Below are 17,739 nucleotides of genomic sequence, written 5' to 3'. Positions count from 1 at the left end.
ATGCGAACGGCAAAAATGCGTGTGCGGAAAAGACGTTACTGAGGATGGTTGGCCTGGTCTTTCTTGCCTCAAAAGTGCAGAGAGATTCAACCCTGAATGCCCTTATAAAGCAGAGTTTATCTTCTACTCACATTCCGTTTGACGCTCGTTCCACGGGCTGTTGGTAAGCATCACTTTTGGGATGTAACGGTAGAGGACTCCTTAGCTCCTTGTAGGATTAATGCTTGATGCGTTATGCCTTGTGATTTTCATTAATCGTGGACTGCAAAACAATCATCACAGTACTTAAAAAGTAATCTAACTTGAAAAATTGTTTTAGAATATTTAAAGTGCTTTAAAAAATCAAGTACTTGTATATAGACAAAAGTTTCTTAGAAAATTTCGTAAAAAAGGTTTTGCTTTCGCAAACACGGGGGAAGGCGAAAGCAAGACGTCAGCAGCAGCTGAAGGCAGAGGAAGAGTCTGTGCTTCAATGACAGGGGTAAGGAGAGTGTAAATTGTTTTGCTTTGCGCCTCGTGTTTTTCATTAAATGTGGCCTGCAAAACAATGACCACAGTACTTTTGCCTGCTTGACTCAAAAAAAAATGAAAATAACTTGGAAAATTGCGTTAAACTATTTAAATTTTTTTTTAAAAAATCAACTGTCTGTAAATAGACTAAAGTTTCTGACAAAATGTCCGAAAAAAAATGATCAAATACCGAACTTTCTTCGGACAAAGAGAACGGGTTTTTTTCGGACGAAGCTGTGCATAAATTTAAAGTAAAGTTACTTAGGATTGAAACGTCTAGGGCTAATGAGGACAGGAAAAAGTATGAGAAGATTATAATGAAAGCGCGATCGCTGGTGCAGAAAGAAATCGACGAACAGTGGTAGGCATCCATTTTCCTCTTCGTGAGGCGTCAAGTTGAGGCAAGCTTGAAGACAATATCAGGTAACCATAGAAAAAAATAGAATAACTGTCCGAGAGACTAGATAAACTTCTTGTGGGGATTTATGAGCGATCAGTTAAAATGCTTGATAACATTGAACTGTCTGAATGGGTTCATGATATGCTGTCAATGGGTCCGAAGCAACCAGTTAAAGACAAATTTAACAAAATCTTTTTTGGATCATATCGACATTTTCCTCTCACAATTTAAAAATCAAAAAACATCGGTGAAACTTCATTTGAATAAGAAACGGCGGCAAAGGCATATGCGAAAAATAAAGCAAACGCCAAAAGACAAACCGTTGAAAAAAAAGAGGAAGTAAATCAAAGATAATGTATTGCTGGATGTTAATTTTGATAAAGAGATTTGTTTTAGCATAATGAGGAAACAAACGTAGGAATCAAAACTGGAACCTTTGTTGCAATCTGTTCAATTTCTGTAAATAGAGAACCAGTAATGAGATGATACTGAATATTGAGAATGAAATTAACAAAGAATTACTTGCCATGAACAAAAGAGACAAGATAAAAAATGAATTATATTCTGAGATGAGGTTGTTACGGTTTAGCCAAGGTACACAAGGATGATACATCCCTACGTCCACTACTATCGCTTCCGAGCTGCTCAAATGAGAATCCTAACAGAACGCCTGCAAAAAATTTTTTTGACAACATCGATGAAGCCAATGTAGAAACCCATACTGAAGATGCCAGAGAGATAAATGAAAATATTGCTCTAGATCAGGTTGAATCCATTATATTTCTTGATGTTATAACTTTATACACTAATGTTCTTCTGAAGGAATTGAAATTGCCTTACAGAAGCTGTACAGTCTGGAGTCTCCTCCTAGAATTCAAAGAGCAACCATGGAAAAGTGTTTAAATATGGGGGTCAGCAAAGTATTTTCCAAGTATAATGATTCATGATATATGCAAATTGATGGTCTAGTAATGGACACTTCTGTCGCTCTTAATCTCTCAAACCTATGGCTGAAAGCGTACGAGTTTGCTTTAATATAAAAAATACCGGCAGACACGGAGATACAGCCATGGGATGACAAAAGCCGTTTGTGCCTATGTTGCAGCAGGAAAGTAACATATAGATCAAAAAGGGTTGAATGCGAGAGTGTCGAAAGTGTTATCACCCAAAATGCCGAAAAATATCCGATTACATAGACGCATCAATAACCGAGATAGTCTGGTATTGTAAAAGCTGCTGCCTCGCTAGAAACAATGTGTGGGATACTCCACAAGAAAAATGTTCCTCAGGTATGTGGATGACCTTGTTAGAACAGTTAAAGGTAAGCCGACTTGTGTGCTCGATGCGGTCAATTCTCTTCATCGAAATCTGCAGTTCACTCTAGAGAAAACTAATTCAGAGGAGAATTTGCCGTTCCTGGATTTGAACATAAAGGTATGGCCGGATAGTGGTGCAACCTGCAATTGGTATCAAAAACCAACAGATAATGGGAATATGTTGAAATATAGGAGCAGCGCCCCAGTTTGCACAAGTTCTGTAGATATTCGAGGCACTGTACTTAAAATGTTTACCATTATATCTATCTGGGAGCAGTTTGATAAAGCTATGGTAAGTATTATGGCGCAATTGCTGACAAATCAGCACCCTGAACATTGGTGCACACATTGGCAGCAGACGCTCTGTGCAAAATCATCGAGGGTAAGGGCAAGTCTCTGAACAGTGATAGGAGTTCTTCAAGTGAATCACCAAAGGATGTGAATTCCCCAATGCTGATAGTGCATTATACAGATTAGCAAAGGCAATATTTTGCAAACACGTTACAAAAACTTAACAAACTTTAAGTAGTTTCCGCCACAAGAAAACTGCAATCATTGTTACCATCGCTATATTCAGCATTTTTTTATGACCTCGAGTCACAAGTAGTTTATAAACAGCCATGTAGTGGATACACTTCCATCTATGTCGGACAAAATATTTGTCTTTTGACCACTAGAAATGAGGAATAAAAGAGAGTAAGACTCCCCCTCCAGCAACGCAGACTGAGGGAAATAACGCAGATGTTAGTTAGGAACATAAAAATTTTGTTCTAACAAACAAGGAAAACTGTTAACACTAGAGGCAATACAAATCAGGAAAAAAAACCGGGCTTAAAAACACACGATAGGTTTAGGAGCGGGGAATTGACACCAAAAGTTTAGTCCCAAAATATTTTGATTTTTTATTTACAAAATTATATGTCTAAATTAAAATTATGACTCGGAAACTTCCAGATGAAATAATTGAAAATCTTTCAATTAAATTCACAGGTTAATAAATGTTTAATGCAATTATTAGTTTTTGAGGTCAACTGTGATTGGTTAGTTTTTTGGTAAAAATTCTGCTAAAAATTTGTAAATAACATTTGTAAATTGATGTTTTATCGTCATTTAGATTAGTTTATTGTAAAAGTCTTAGCGATGCACATACTTGCAAATTTGTTTAAAATTAATTCCCTATCGAAAAAACTAAAAAAAAAACAAAAAAAGGAGCCAATTAAACTGGGCTCTTCCGTCATGCGACGTTCCTTGCATAGCTGGGATAGGGCGATACCAACGCTATATGAATACATCGGCAAAATTTAAAGAAAAATTCAAGTCGGTTTTGGAGCCTTCAGAATATTGTCAACCTACATTCCTCGGCTATAGCACTGGCCGTTTATTTACCTAGGGTGCTTCTTGGTGATAATTTTTTCTAAACAAAATGCATATCAATTGAACAAAACAAAATGTTGAGGAAGAGTTCAAATATACAGGAACTATTCCGGGTCACGTCGAAAAAATCAAGACCCCTCCGGGGCGGTAAGAAACACAAGACCACTCCGGGTACGGTCGAAAAATCGATACACCTGGTACGGTCGAAAAATCAAGACTACTCCGGGTATGGTCGAATGAGGACCCTTCCGGATTGGGACCCTCCGTGTACGGTCGAACAAACAAGAATCCTCCGGTTCGGTCGAATCAACAACAAGACCCCTCCCTCCGGGTACAGTCAACTCGCTGATTTTTCTTTTTCCAAGACCCTTCCGGATAGAGCTCTACTGATATTTTTGCTGAAAATTAGTGAACTGAGACAGCTGTGTTTCAAATTATGGCCCAACGGGATCCAAACTAAGTTGCTCTTTTTCAATTTTCTGCTAACGTGGAGAGGTGTTTTTGCAAACCTTTATTCCATCTTACTGCTTAGTTCAAATTCCCTGAGCCTTCCTAGTCGTCCGAAACAGCCTAAAAATGCCTAAGTTGACGACCGTTGCTACCTTTTTGCCGGGTATATAGGCTTTCAGAAAAGAGAGCGCGAAGGGTCTATCTTTAAAACCGGCTCCTTCTGCCAAAATTTTTTAAAATTTTTTCCCAGCGTTTAATCTATGCAAAAAACGAGAAGAATCTTAGCTGAAGTTTGCTAATTTTTCCATCTAATGGCACCACAAAGAGACGGATTTTTTCAGTAGTTCTCGAGTTAAAAAACAGAACTTGTTTCGTCTATATTAAAATTTTTTGTCCCGTCCATGTTTTTTCTTTTATCTTAAATTTCTCAAATCCTATCCTTTATGCTTGAATTATAACAATTTGAGCTCAGAAGTTTTGTATTTTCCCCTTCAGCCCGAAAAAGTCTGATGAAAACTGTTTTGGCTGAAAAAGTTTAGGAAAACATTTCTTAAATCCTATTTTTTTTGAACTAAGAAGATTGATGTTAAACGGGTTCTGAAACCAGTCAACTTGCTATTTTTTGTTGCCCAAACAACAATTTTTATCACGATATGTAAAAAAAAATTTGAAAATATTTCATTTGTGATCGAAGTTTCAGTGTGAGAAGTTGTGAAAAGTTAGATCGCGACTCTTATTTTCTTCTAACGATATCAGGACTAATTTTGATTGTTCTTACTGCTGTGCTAAATAAAATAAGATGTGCTCACTAATTTTGCGCTGCTTGCTGGTTTTAAAAATAGAAATATCTTAAAAACCTCGTTCTGTTGGGTATCAAAATATCATGACTGTGATTTAAGAGATGGTCTGTATCTTTGAAAAGTGGAAAACGAGTTTTAATAGGGATAGTATAAAAAGTAGTGATGATAATGTTTACCCATCCGGGTCCGTTCAATGATCAAATAAAGTGTTTAACTCGGAAAGTCGCAATTAGGTGAGAGGTCACTTCAGTGCAGTCACTGTCATGCCCGCCACAAAATGATGCCGTACTTTCTGTATCAAAAATGGTACAAAATAGTTCATTAATACCCGACAGCTGATTGCTGTTGTCTTTATGACCCTTCCTGTTACTCCTTTCACTGCTGGGTTGATTTTTTTCTTCAATCACCTGACCTTTCCGGATTGGTTGAAAATTAGCATTAAATGCTCAAATACTCAAATAATTCTATAGTACAGGTACAAAAGAAGCCACTAAAAATTGATCGTTATGATCAGTTATTTTATTAAAGAATGTATCTAACAACATCTAACAGGAAAACAGGATCGCATATCGTCTGGGAAGGTGTTTTCTGATGTGTTTTTATTTTCTTACTGATTTGTTTCTTCGGCTAACTTTTGCTTTTGGTTTTTCTTTTGGTAATTAACTGTTTTTGATTGGTTTTTTGTTCTTCAGTTCTTTTTGGTCAAATACTGCTTAAGGAACGAAAAGAAGGCCATTCAATATGCCCTTCTCGAGACATTATTTTTTTGTGTTAATTTTGTGTAAAAGTTAAATCAGGATGTCCGGAAAGCTTTCGCCTTTCGGACAATCCACCGGCTGTCTTTTAAGAGTCTTATTGTAAGCAGAGGAGGCTTCAGTTAATGTACCTCTTGATCATATTGTTAAGAATAACACCCAAGAGTGCCATTAAACAGATACGTAATATTCGCCCGGAAGAACATACCGAGAGAAAGTAAAGTTAAATCCTAAACCGATTGGCTTTACGTGCTTTTGACCGTCTCTACCATAGTAATTTAAATGTGGTTCCCCTAACATTGGGTCGACACAATTGTTACTGTTCAAAAGTTATCAGGCAAACCACCCAAATTAAATTAAGTACATGCAAAATTAGTGAGCTCATGGCTGGGTGTCAGTATCCGCATACCAAGAGGTCACTCCTAAAAGCAAGGCTGCTACTCTATCATTACTACGTTACAATTTTACTATTTTTTGTACACTAGATAAAATCACCCCATCAACGGGAGATGAACCGGCTTTTTTTCCTATATCGTAGCTTATCATTTCCTGAAAATGAACTTGGATCTTAAACAATTAAATTCAAACCTTTCCAGGAAGCTAGAAATTGCTAAAAGTAAAGTTTTGGAGCACAACTCGTGAAGATTACGTTTTCTTCAACTTCGCCGAAGAAGTGCCTTCTTCACTTCACGGTAGGGTTGTAATTCCTGATCTCGACCTTCCCGATCAGTGAAATAGGGCTAGTAGCGATTGTAGCTGGACAAAAATTACAACTCGTACGGCTTCTTTGCTTCAATAATCAGTCGATTGTAAGTGGTAATTTCGTGTCTTCTTAGTGCAATATCTCGTCTTGTTCTGACAAGCAAAAATCACCGTACTGCCCTTCGCGCGTTTCAAATACATCAAAAAAATTGTTACGAAAAAAATCATGCGTGTCCAAATCAAAGTTTTAAAAATAATTTTTTATTCTCCAAATTTCCTTTCTAATATCAGTTCAAAACGCCAACGACGTCGTTTACCTTCATTTTTAATCTTTTTTCTGAACTCAATTTTTTAGTGGTAGCTTTCTCCCCATGGTGACATAAATGTATTCTTACAAGCGTGTCCGTTTTCTTATATTCCTCAATCCTTGTGGCCAAATGTCGAACAGTTTGTCAAACATAGGTGGAATTACATGCAGAGCAAAATAGTTTGTGGATCACATTGGATTTAAGAATACGCAAAAATGACGACTTAAGTGAAGAGGGAGTGGTTTTCAATTTCTGGGTCTCAGATACCAATTTTACATTGATGATTTTGCGCACCTTGTTTGCTAACAATTGGCTCTGATTTTTCCGTTGTTGAAGCATGAGCATTGGGCGCTTCTCGTCTCACTTGTCATTTGTTGCCGAGGTTTGCTCTTAGTTGGTCTTGATTATGCCCCAAGAGTTTAGCTTAGTGTTCCCGGCTCAACGTTGGATGATCAACCTTCTGGATACCGATTTTCCTTCCATCGCTGTCTGTTGATCAACAGTGTTTAGGGTCAAAGCTCCCATGTAGATGTGCTCCTAAAAACCCTGCGCAACTTACCCTCTGCAATTTTTCTCTTATGATGCAGTTGTGCAAATTTTCTGAGATAAAGAAGAGTGACGTTGGTTTTTGGCACATCCCACATTTAACCTGCTTGTTGCCATCTACAATCATATTTATTTCTATGAAAGCAAAATCTTTTTTCTCAATAGTTGTTTCAACTGTGAAGTGTAAACTGGGGTGCAATTTGATGGCCGTATGCAATAACACGCTCGAGTAGCCTTTTACAGTCCTCACTATCTCGTCTATTTATCCTAGGAAAAGCTTCTAACCTGTTAGGGTCAGCTCACATTCACGCCTCTCATTGCACAACATGCAGAACCAAAATTTTTCTAATATGCCTTTATTTTCCTCATCCAAGATTTTTATGATATCATTTCCAACAATCCTAAATTGGTTCTGGATATAGCCCTGCTATTTGGGCTTTTTCCGTTCATGTTTTCTAGCATATCAATTTTTTGAGGCATGTCCGTAGCCAGAATTTTCTCATAGTGTTTCAACCAAAAGTCTGGCAGAATGACTGCCAAGGATGCAATCATGGCCAATCGATCCTTCTGCGCAAAGTTTTTAAGAAAGACATTACTAACAGCCAAGTACCAAAAGCGTTTGATTGTACTTCTTCGCACATGAGGTGGCTCACCCTGTCTAATATTTTTTTTCACGGGCGATTTCCTGGTCCTCCCCAAGTGGAACAATTGTGGTGTACAGGCTTTTCACGTACAAGGAGCTGATACTCCCTTCAGAGTCTAATTTGGTTTTCTCTATTATATCCCAAGCTGCTTCAGTGTTGGTCTCAATGATGATTGCACCTTCGATTTAATCAAATTATCTGGCTAATGTTTTATTCAGTTTCTCAGAAGAACTTCCAAGGAGAGAGAGTACATGTCACAGTAGTGTATCATTTTCACGTACTTCAGCTTAAAGTCGTGCCGGCTGACAACCAGTTGAGCGCAATCTTGCATATAACCCATCTGTAACTTCATCCCTTTGTTCAAGACTAGTAGTTCTTTTTTCAAGGTTTTTTTCTTCAGTTTTTAGAAAAACTGAATCACTCAAACGCTCAGGTCTGCAAACTGACCTGATTTTAGTAAATGGGTTGATTGTGCTGCATATGTGCATTTTTTCATGGCAATAACTCAATTCTCTTATCACCAGATACCGCCACCAACCCGTTTGTTTTTTTAGATATTTCCTAACTTGTAGATTGTAGATTATATGTAGACTCTTCTAAAACAAAGATTGAGTCTTTTTCTTTTGCTACCAAAAATTAACTTTTCATGCATCAAATCATATCAAAAATATGCCGGTCCAAAATTAACTTAGGCCTCGTAACAGAGAAAAATGGCTTGGGTCACTGAAGAACAAAAAAATTGTCTTAAAAATTGTTGAAAATGTACAATCACAATAAGGAGATTGTTGTTGTTATATAATGGAGTTGTACAGTCACAGGATATAGAAAATGCAACTTTTAGTAATCAAGCAATGAATGAACAGAAATTGTTTTCTCTACTGTTAGCAGAGATTAAGGTTAGAATATGTAACATTTGATGAATGAAACTGTTTTTGAGAATATGTCTGAACAAAAAACCGCTAAATTTTTTTGCAAGGCGTCAATTGGCAATTTAATCAAAAGGGCGTCAGAGAGGTGTTCTTAGTGCCAAAGTGTACCCGTAAACATGAGAAGCAGTTTGAAACTTTCAACTAGACAGCTCTAGACAGCTAAAGATCTAAGCTATATCCTCATGTAAGTTTTTATCACATGAAAATAAATATTTTAATATGCTTTTATACAGAAGATGAATGAAAAATCAGTAATTTGCTTATTAAAATTCCGAAATCTGAGTCAAATTTATTTCGTAGCTGAGTAGTTTTTTGGTATCATTTGGCATTTAGAATATCTATCTGACTCCCTCTGATTAAAGGGCCAAAAAACGCCTGGAAACAACTTTTTACAGTTTTTAATCGGCTTTATTCTTAAAATTTGTTTGATCCATTATAACTAAAAACTGCAACCTTAAAACTCTATTAGTTATAGAGAAAACGGCAAACATGGGTTCATGTCATTGCTTGAAGAATAACAATTGCAATTTATATGTCGCGTGACAGAAGATCTTGCACAGTTAACATGGATATTGTGGATGTTCATTTGAAGAGACCCTTTTGTTAGTTCCACGACATTCATTTTTGTTAAAACGCTATTTTCTGTTAAAACCTTCCAAACGTGATCACAAGAGGTATTTGGCATTCCTATAAATTTGCTAGGGAGGCAAATTGTTTTTTGAGAAAAAGGAGTTTTCTAGTAGTGCAAAGAAAGCGGGAAAAATCAACTCGGTCGACCTTAAAAAAAACTATGTTAACTTTTTTAAACCCTCCTCCCTTGACAAAATTCTACATCCGCGACTGTTCGGAGAATTAAAACCAAAAAGTATTGTCTAGTCTTTGTTGATTGTTGGCGTTTTTGTTCAAAAACCTGGCCAATAATGGTAAGAGACTTTTTCCAAATCAACTACTAGTTTGCGAAGTCAAACATCTACTTTTCTGAAGCACTAAGAACTCTTAACTTGGGCAAAGAAGGTCTCCATTTAAGTGCTGCTCTGATTTAATAATCTGGTTAAACAAAGGATGTAATTCTGACTGATTGGCTTTGTTATAAACGCATCCTCCCTCTTGCCTTTCTATCTGGAAGCAACTATACTCAAAAATCACTTCGAATTGAGTCCTCCCCCAACTTCAGCACTAATAGCCGCAAAAAGAGAAGAAAAGAATGGTCTGCATAACTCAAAGGCATTTTCAGCCCAATTTAGCCCGCATTTTTATCACTTTTTCATATTCCTTTTCTTCCTCATCATTCAAGTACTTGCTGTTAACCGTTTTAAAAAATCCATTGGCAAGCATCCCACCAATTTTTTGTGTATTAATTAATTCTGATCTGAAAATTTAAAAGCAACGCCGGCCTGTATTTTCAGTTTCAATTCAATTATTTGATAATTTCTTTTGCCTTAGCTGAATTTTGTTTCCTTTTTTGCCTAATTTTTAAGGTACTTTCAAATTACTCTAAAAGGCTTTCAATTATTTTCATGAATTTTATTTCAAATTTTAGGTTGCCCAGCATATCTCGAGTTACCTGTAAATCGAATTGATTGCTGTGCGAAACATGAGTTGAACAGCGGGAAACTCTAGAACAAAGTTGTTCAGTTTGTACTCAAAAACACCAAAACTGGGAAACTAGATTGAAATGACGAAATTACAAAAACGAGAGAAATTGTGAAGTCCAAGCGAGGTAATAGCAGCGCTAGTCACGAGGACTACCCTGAGGGCCATGACGCTTAAATCCCCTGTTTCTTTATACTTCACATGTTCGCTTGGAATCCCCGGACTCTTTTGACGAAGCTGGGAATTAAACTAACCCAAACTTGCAAGAGTTTCTTGGCGATTGGATCTTGTTTCGAAAACGTGTTTTACCTTTGATTATTTTATACATTTTCTAGCTAAACTTCTCATAGAATAGCACAAATACTCTTAGAATGGTTTCTTTTATTCGCAATCGTGGTCTTTAAAACATGGCGCTTCGGAGGTGGTGTTTTTTGTGGTAATAGTTCCAGTTTAGTGGCTGCTAAAACCTAGCTTGCATTACTAATAAACTTATTCCTAGTTCTTTCCATTCCCATGTTTACCAGCGCCCTTTCATAAATGTCATTTTCCCAACTAGTAAAGTGAGCTTGTTTATAAAGTATTGTAAACTCAGATCTATCAAGTTTAGCCCGGTCTAAAAGTGACCCTTTTAACAAAACTCGCGCCCGAAAAACTCGAGTAATTTAGTCCGAAACTTGGAAAATCGAAACTATATTAAAGCAATGATCAAACGAGCCAGCATGCTGTTTACCTCTACGTAGTATTGGCTAGTTTAGAGCATTCATAATTCCCAGATTTGAGGGTCCTTTTTAATTAAACTGCTGTTAACTTTGGGATTTTGTAAACCGCCAAATGAATTCTGGTCAGCTCACTTTCCATTAAATATTGGCCATAGTATCTTGATATTTCGGATATATAAGAAAATGATAAAAAGTGAAATTTATAGTCCATACTAAAATATTGAACAGTTAATTTCAATTCTATTTCGTTTTACTTTTCCGCTGTTTATTGTTTTTTTATTTTCTCAATAATTTATTCATTATCCCACCTGCATTTCGGTTTCGATTTGTTTCCATTTTTCGTACTTTTTTTGTGGCATCTGCTTTTTCTAATTATAAATGAGAGGCTTTTTCGCTCTTTCGCTTTAAAACCAGTTGAAAAATCTTTTTAGTTGCGAGCATTTTTCGAGATTCATCTGTTTACCTTCTCAATTATTAACTACTCTTCATAAACCATTTTTGCAGTACTTTAAATCACAGTACAAAGTACTTGCTCATCATTCGGACCAGCAAAATACACCAAAACTGTTCATATATTCTCAATTAAAAGATTTTTCAGCCAAGTCTCGTCTTACAGACTTGTAACGCGTCTTGAGCCATTTTGAGTGTGTAATAAAAGCTTCATTACAGAAACAAAACCAAAAATCTGAAACTTGGTTTCTGTTCTACACAAAAAATACACCAACTTATTTTCAGCAAGCCTAATCTAAGCTAATATATTCATCTGGAAAATTGATGCAATTAGTTTTTTATATTTTCTCAGACTTTGAAAATAATTTGATACAGCTATTATTGTTCATATCAGGAGCGATCGATTGCAACTCTTAGCCAAAAATATTAAATCAGTTTTGTTTTTCTTTATTTGAGCCGAATTTCTGATCTGACAACTTTGATCAGAAAAAAAACGAAGAAACGCTGAGTTTAAACATGGTTTCCACGAGTTCTCTATCGACTAGCACGAACTCTCTCTCGTCTCTCGGCTACATTCCGAGTCTGTCCGATTCACCCACTCCAGGTAATATTGTCTAGAATCCCGAATCCTTAAACGATAATGCTTTTTTATTTAACAAATGAGGGACGTTTAATCTACAACCTAAGATCGGTCCTTACTCTTGCAAATTGGCTCAACCATCTGAAATGTTTGAATTGCCAAATTCGCTCCTTCATAACTCAGTGACTATTCTTTGATATTTAAATATGAAGATCTGTTTTTAAAAAACAAGTACTGTTATGATACTGGCGTAGCAATTCAACGCCAATGAGTTAATCAATTCTATAAATTTACAACTTCGAATTGCTTTTGCAGGTTTCAATGGTTTTTTAGTTAAACGGGGTCATTTTCCTGCTTTCGGAAAATTTTGTTTCTGAGCTTTTACAAAGAAAATTAAAGGGTAGGCTTAGTGTTTATATCAAATTATTATGATTACCCTAACTTTATTTTCACTTATTTTTGTTTCGTTTAAAAACGGACCACTGGTCCAATGACTTTCTCTCAGGCTTGAGATAGTTACAAAATGTAGAAAAAATTGTATCTGTTTATTTGTAAGCTGAAAATAAATTATTATTATGAATATTATTGTGATTTTTATCATTATTAGCTGCGAGAGTTGACTTTTTTCTTGTTCTGTTTGGTTTTAAGATGCTATTTGAAGCTTTAAAGCGTTGGTCTGTTTTAACCAGGAGAGGAACTGAAGCTGCGGAAGTTGTTCGTGGGGGGTCTTCCGTGGAGCACGACAACGGACACTCTGAAGAAACACTTCGAGCAGTTCGGAGAGATAGAGGAGGCAGCTGTCATCTTCGACAAGGAGACGGGGAAAAGCAAGGGATTCGGATTCGTAAGGCCCCTTCATCTCTATTCGTTCTGTAGTATTACAATGACATAAGTTGAAATATTAGTTCTCTCTCTCTCTCTCTCTCTCTCTCTCTCTCTTTCATATTAAACATCAAAATGGGTCTTCAAAGTTCCGATGATCACAACAAAATCAGATCAGCAGAAGAATGGTAGAGAAATAAGATCAAAAACCCTCATGGAAAAACAATTTTAAATGATCATCTTGCGTGCAAAAATCGAGCGATATTGATCCATCTGATTTGATCCGTTTTAGGTGACCTTGAAAGATCGGAAGGGAGCGGATGAAGCGTGCAAGGATCCGAACCCCTACATTGACGGCCGAAAGGCAAATGTGAACTTGGCTTTTCTGGGCCAGAAGCCACGAAGCAGCAGCTTCTCGGGAAGTAAGGCCTCAAAGTCACAGTTCCATTACTAACTAAGTCTTACTTTCTATTTTGAGATCATTAACAACAGTTGTTAAGTCATTTTCCAGATTTAATCTCTGAAGCAAGAAAAGTCAGAATGAAAAATAACTTTCATGATTATCAAAAAAATGATAACTAAAGCAAGCTTCAAACTATTGTCTTTTTACTCGAAAAAAAAATAAACTTTGATGAAAAATGAGGAATAAGTTAATTTTTTATATTGAACAGGTTTGACGTAACAGTTGTGCAATCAATTTTGCAAGAGGTAAATAAAGTGAAGTGCTCTTTGAACTTGACTTGACCTTTGAGAGATTTCTTGAGAGTTAATGTTGATGAGTTGGTTGGTTTTGTTGATGTAATTTGACCTTGTTTTGATTGAATTGTACTGATTTGACTTATTTAATCACAGCCATTTTAACAAACTTCGTGCTTAATTTTTCTATTGTGTCAATTTATTCGGCTGCTGTTTTTTATTTAATACACCGAGTCTTTTTTGCATTAATGCTCTGTTTGTTGGAAAAGAGAGAGAGTTTTGGATCAAATTAACAAACAATAAACCATAACAAGTCTTCCAATCATTTCCCCCTTAATTAGAACTTCCCATTTGTTCTACTGTTTTGGTTGCACATTTGTGGACTCACCTGCTGTTTAAAACATGAGCAAATCAGTTGACTCAAAATAAATCGCCTCTCTTTTTTGTTAACGTGATCCAAAAACCTCAAAAAACTAGTTGTCACATTAGTTTTTGAGAGTAGACAAGTATGGGTCCATATTTAGTGCTGCGAGTTATGCACATATTTGAGAACAAGTTTATGTCTTTTTTTTGTCAAGATGGGGCAACGGTGATCGATCGGATTGGGGGATAGTAGTGGGGGGGGGGGGGGGGGGGGGTTGATGGCTTATAAAAGTTAGCAGAAAATCAGAAAATACTATGTGTTTGGTGGGTTGGTCAGGGTATGGATGCATTAGCCAAGCACTTACCATCCCTCTCCCACCACTCCCCCCCCCCAAAAAAAAAAACAAGCTCTAGATGATTAAATGCTGCTTGAGTGAAAAACTATTCATTAAGTAAGCAGTCGTTCAAATTAGGGAAAGTTGTCTCGGAAAAGAAGACGGTTGGCTTTGCTTTGCACCGCTTTTCGACCCCTAAAACTGGATTTCAACTTCTGGTATTTTGAATGGAATTTACGGGATCAATGGCGAAACGTTGCACCGCAAGAAACCACTTGCATTTAATACTTCTACGTGGTCTGAAATTGTTCACATGAGGTTTTATCGGGAACAGAGTTGTTTCAGAGGGACTTTTCGGGGACGTCTAAAATATTCAGGCACCAGGCTAATCTCAAACACCTGATTTTGACAGAGCCAAGCTTTTCCAAAAATTAAGCCGGCACATTTTTCGCTGAAGATATTTACTACCGGTTGAAAAACAGTACGGGCAAATTCATAAATTAAACTAGGAAATACACTGCGCTATTTCTTTGAAAAGAGGCATTTTATTTTCTTTTTGTGAAAAAACTTCATAATTCATAGGACATTTCAGCCAAAAATAAAGTTTTTTGTAGTGGTTGTGATAGCTTCTTTTCATGCTAATATCACTTCACACGATAATGTCTTTGTGCTGATGATAAAATTGATTTGATGTGTTGAAATGTGAATATTTTGTTTTCGTGTTTTGTTTGAGCAATAAAAACTATGGTTGTTTTGATTGTGCAATTAATGTCAAATAAAGTGCTTTTGTTCAGTCCTGAAGACCTAACAGTATCGAAAAAAAATGAAAGACAAACGCTTAAAAAAATGAAACAAAAAAAATCGCTTTATGACAAAACTTATGAATTGGCTTTTAACATTCACAGTAGACATAATTGAAGTATGTAGAGATTTATGTTCTAGTTTGCTTCTATGACGTCATAAATGTTGTTTTGTTTGTCTGTAGGCAACACTAACTTGGCGGCTCTGGGTCTGAGACCGGGTGCAATCACTCCAACTTCTCCTGGACTTCTGGGGCATCATGGCCACCATATTGGGTAAGATAATCTTCATCAGCTCCAGACCACAACTGACGAGATTTTATTAAAAGCGGCAGTGAACTTGGCAACTTCTTCTTCACGCAGTCGAAGGTCGGTGGTTCGAGGACAGCCAAAATCCGCGCCTGAGAAATTTGGAACAAATTGCCCATTTGTGGACTCACCTGCTCTTTTTAAAACATGTGAATGTAAACTGGGTCAAAGCCAAAGGTGGTATGCATGCAGGGGCGGATCTATGATTTTCTCAAGGGGGTGGATTTTCAAAAAATTTCAAAAATTTTGTCGACCTTTTTTTATGTCGACCAAATTGATTTTTCGAGCTCTCCCAAAGTACTAAAAAGTCCCTGTTTTGACCAAATTTTCTGTGCCGCAGGCAAAATTTTGAAAAAATTGGCCAAAAAAGGCGTTTTTAAGCACTTTTTGGAAAATTTTGACCAAAAAATCACATTTTTTCGGCGCGCGCTCCCCCTCAAAATTAGTATATTTTGGCGTCAAAGGCGCATTTAGAAAAACTTTAGGGTCCATCACCAAAAATGGATATCTCAAAATAGTACAATGGGGGACCCTTCGGGTCGGCAGGGGGTCGAATCCCTGAGGGGGGAGTTCGTCCACCCCCCGCCCCCTCCCTAAATCCGCCCCTGTATGCATGCAATTTAAAGGACAATCTTAAAACTCAGATTTTGATTAGTAGCAGAAATCTAATGATGCATATTTTGTTTTCAGAATGCACGGTGCGGCTCTAGGGGGAATGCATGGCAACTACATGTACCCAGGTCAAAACCTCAACCAAATGACTGCGGCGGCCGCTCTGATGTTGCAACAGAACCTCGCGATAGCAGCACTGCAACAACAACATCAGCAACAGCAGCAACTCGCTCTGGCAGCCGCGCTACACCACCAGCAGGGCCACAATCAACACCCGGGTGGCGGAGGTGTCCCGACAGCTGCCATGCATGCCTCTGTTGCTCACAGCGCCGCCTCTGCTATGCCGCAACATGCCGGCGGAATGCAGGCGGGAGGTATGACCCCACAACAACTGTTAGAGATCCAGGCTATATATAGCGCCGGAATGCACTCGGCCGCGGGGTCTGGCGGTGCAATGATGCAGCAACACCATCATTCTCTTTCGGCGAACGGATCCGAAAATCATCATTTGATGATCCCCGGAGCCCAAGCGGGCGTCCCGTTGACGCCGGCAACAGCGGCACAACTAGCGCTACTTTCGCAACTGACTAACGCTTCGCACAACGCCAATGGAAGTCAGTCGCCTTAAAATGAAGAAATAAATCAAAGAATCTTTCTTAACTGAATCGACGTTACCTTATTTTTATGCTGCATTGTACAATTTACATATTTATAAGTGCAATAATTTATTCATAATAATGATAATGAATCGATGACTATTCTTTCATTGCCAAATCTTGAAAACTTTCTTCAGATGTATTTCATGAGCCTTAAAACATTCAAACCTAATAAATTAGTTTAATCAGTACTTTTGAGCCAGATAACAAAACAAACAGGCTATCAAAACAAACAGGCTAACAGGCTCCGCAGGCAAATTTAGAAGAAAAAAAAACAGGTCAAAAAGCAGTTTTTGGGCACTTTTCTGAAAATTTCGACCAAAAAATTGCGTGTTTTGGCGCCCCTTTCCTTTCAAAATTAGTATATATTGGCGCCAAAGGCGCCTTTGGACAAAATTAGGTTCAGTCGACCAAAAATTGATGTCATAAAATAATAAAATAATACTAAAGGGGGTACTCTTTCGGCGGTGAGGGGTCGAAACGCTGAAGGAGGAAGAGCGTACACAACAAACACCCGACCCCGAAACCCATCCCTCGCTACATTTATAAAGGTTTTCCGAGATTCGAAGACAAATTCCAATTTTTCTCAAGGCAAATTTAGATGAACTATGCTGTGGCTTTTTTCTTTTCTTCATTGAAGATGTTAAACTGCACTGAAGATTTATGTTTAAAGAAGTCACCTATGGTTTGTGATCGACTTGACCAAAAATTGTTATGTTTCGATCGACTCGACTCTAACTGTCTATGTTTCGACTACGCTCGACAAAGGAAAAACATTTCGACCAAATTCGACCCAGGCAAAAATTTTCGAATGAGTTTGTACAGGGAGTTTTTTCAACCGAGACGAATGTCGACTGAGATAAAACTTATCGTCTGTGTTTAATGGAGAAAACGTTTCGACTGAGTTCAATCCAGATATATTTTCGATTAAGAAAAAAGATTATTTCGACTGTATTTGACCGTCGAATAGGTTTTTTACGCTAAAAGTTTTAACGACAATCAATTTTGCCAAGGCGTTTTGGAATATTTGCGAATAGCTTCTAAAAGAACGACACTTTTTAAAGCTAAAA

The 17,739-nt window shown here is 37.3% G+C and overlaps 1 protein-coding gene across 1 annotated transcript; it reads left to right on the top strand.

Annotated features, from left to right (window-relative positions):
• The first annotated feature begins 10,829 nt into the window (after positions 1-10,829).
• LOC134841937 (RNA-binding protein 24-like) lies at positions 10,830-16,835 on the top strand. The gene is made up of 5 exons (XM_063858034.1): positions 10,830-12,100; positions 12,766-12,920; positions 13,191-13,320; positions 15,278-15,368; positions 16,092-16,835. The coding sequence occupies exons 1-5, from the start codon at positions 12,013-12,015 to the stop codon at positions 16,639-16,641; spliced, it is 1,014 nt and encodes a 337-aa protein (XP_063714104.1). The 5' UTR covers positions 10,830-12,012; the 3' UTR covers positions 16,642-16,835.
• Positions 16,836-17,739: the final 904 nt, after the last annotated feature.

This window comes from Symsagittifera roscoffensis, chromosome 3 (genome assembly GCF_963678635.1).
Source record: "Symsagittifera roscoffensis chromosome 3, txSymRosc1.1, whole genome shotgun sequence".
Taxonomy (NCBI): domain Eukaryota; kingdom Metazoa; phylum Xenacoelomorpha; order Acoela; family Convolutidae; genus Symsagittifera; species Symsagittifera roscoffensis.
This window is presented reverse-complemented; position numbering and strand designations above follow the sequence as displayed.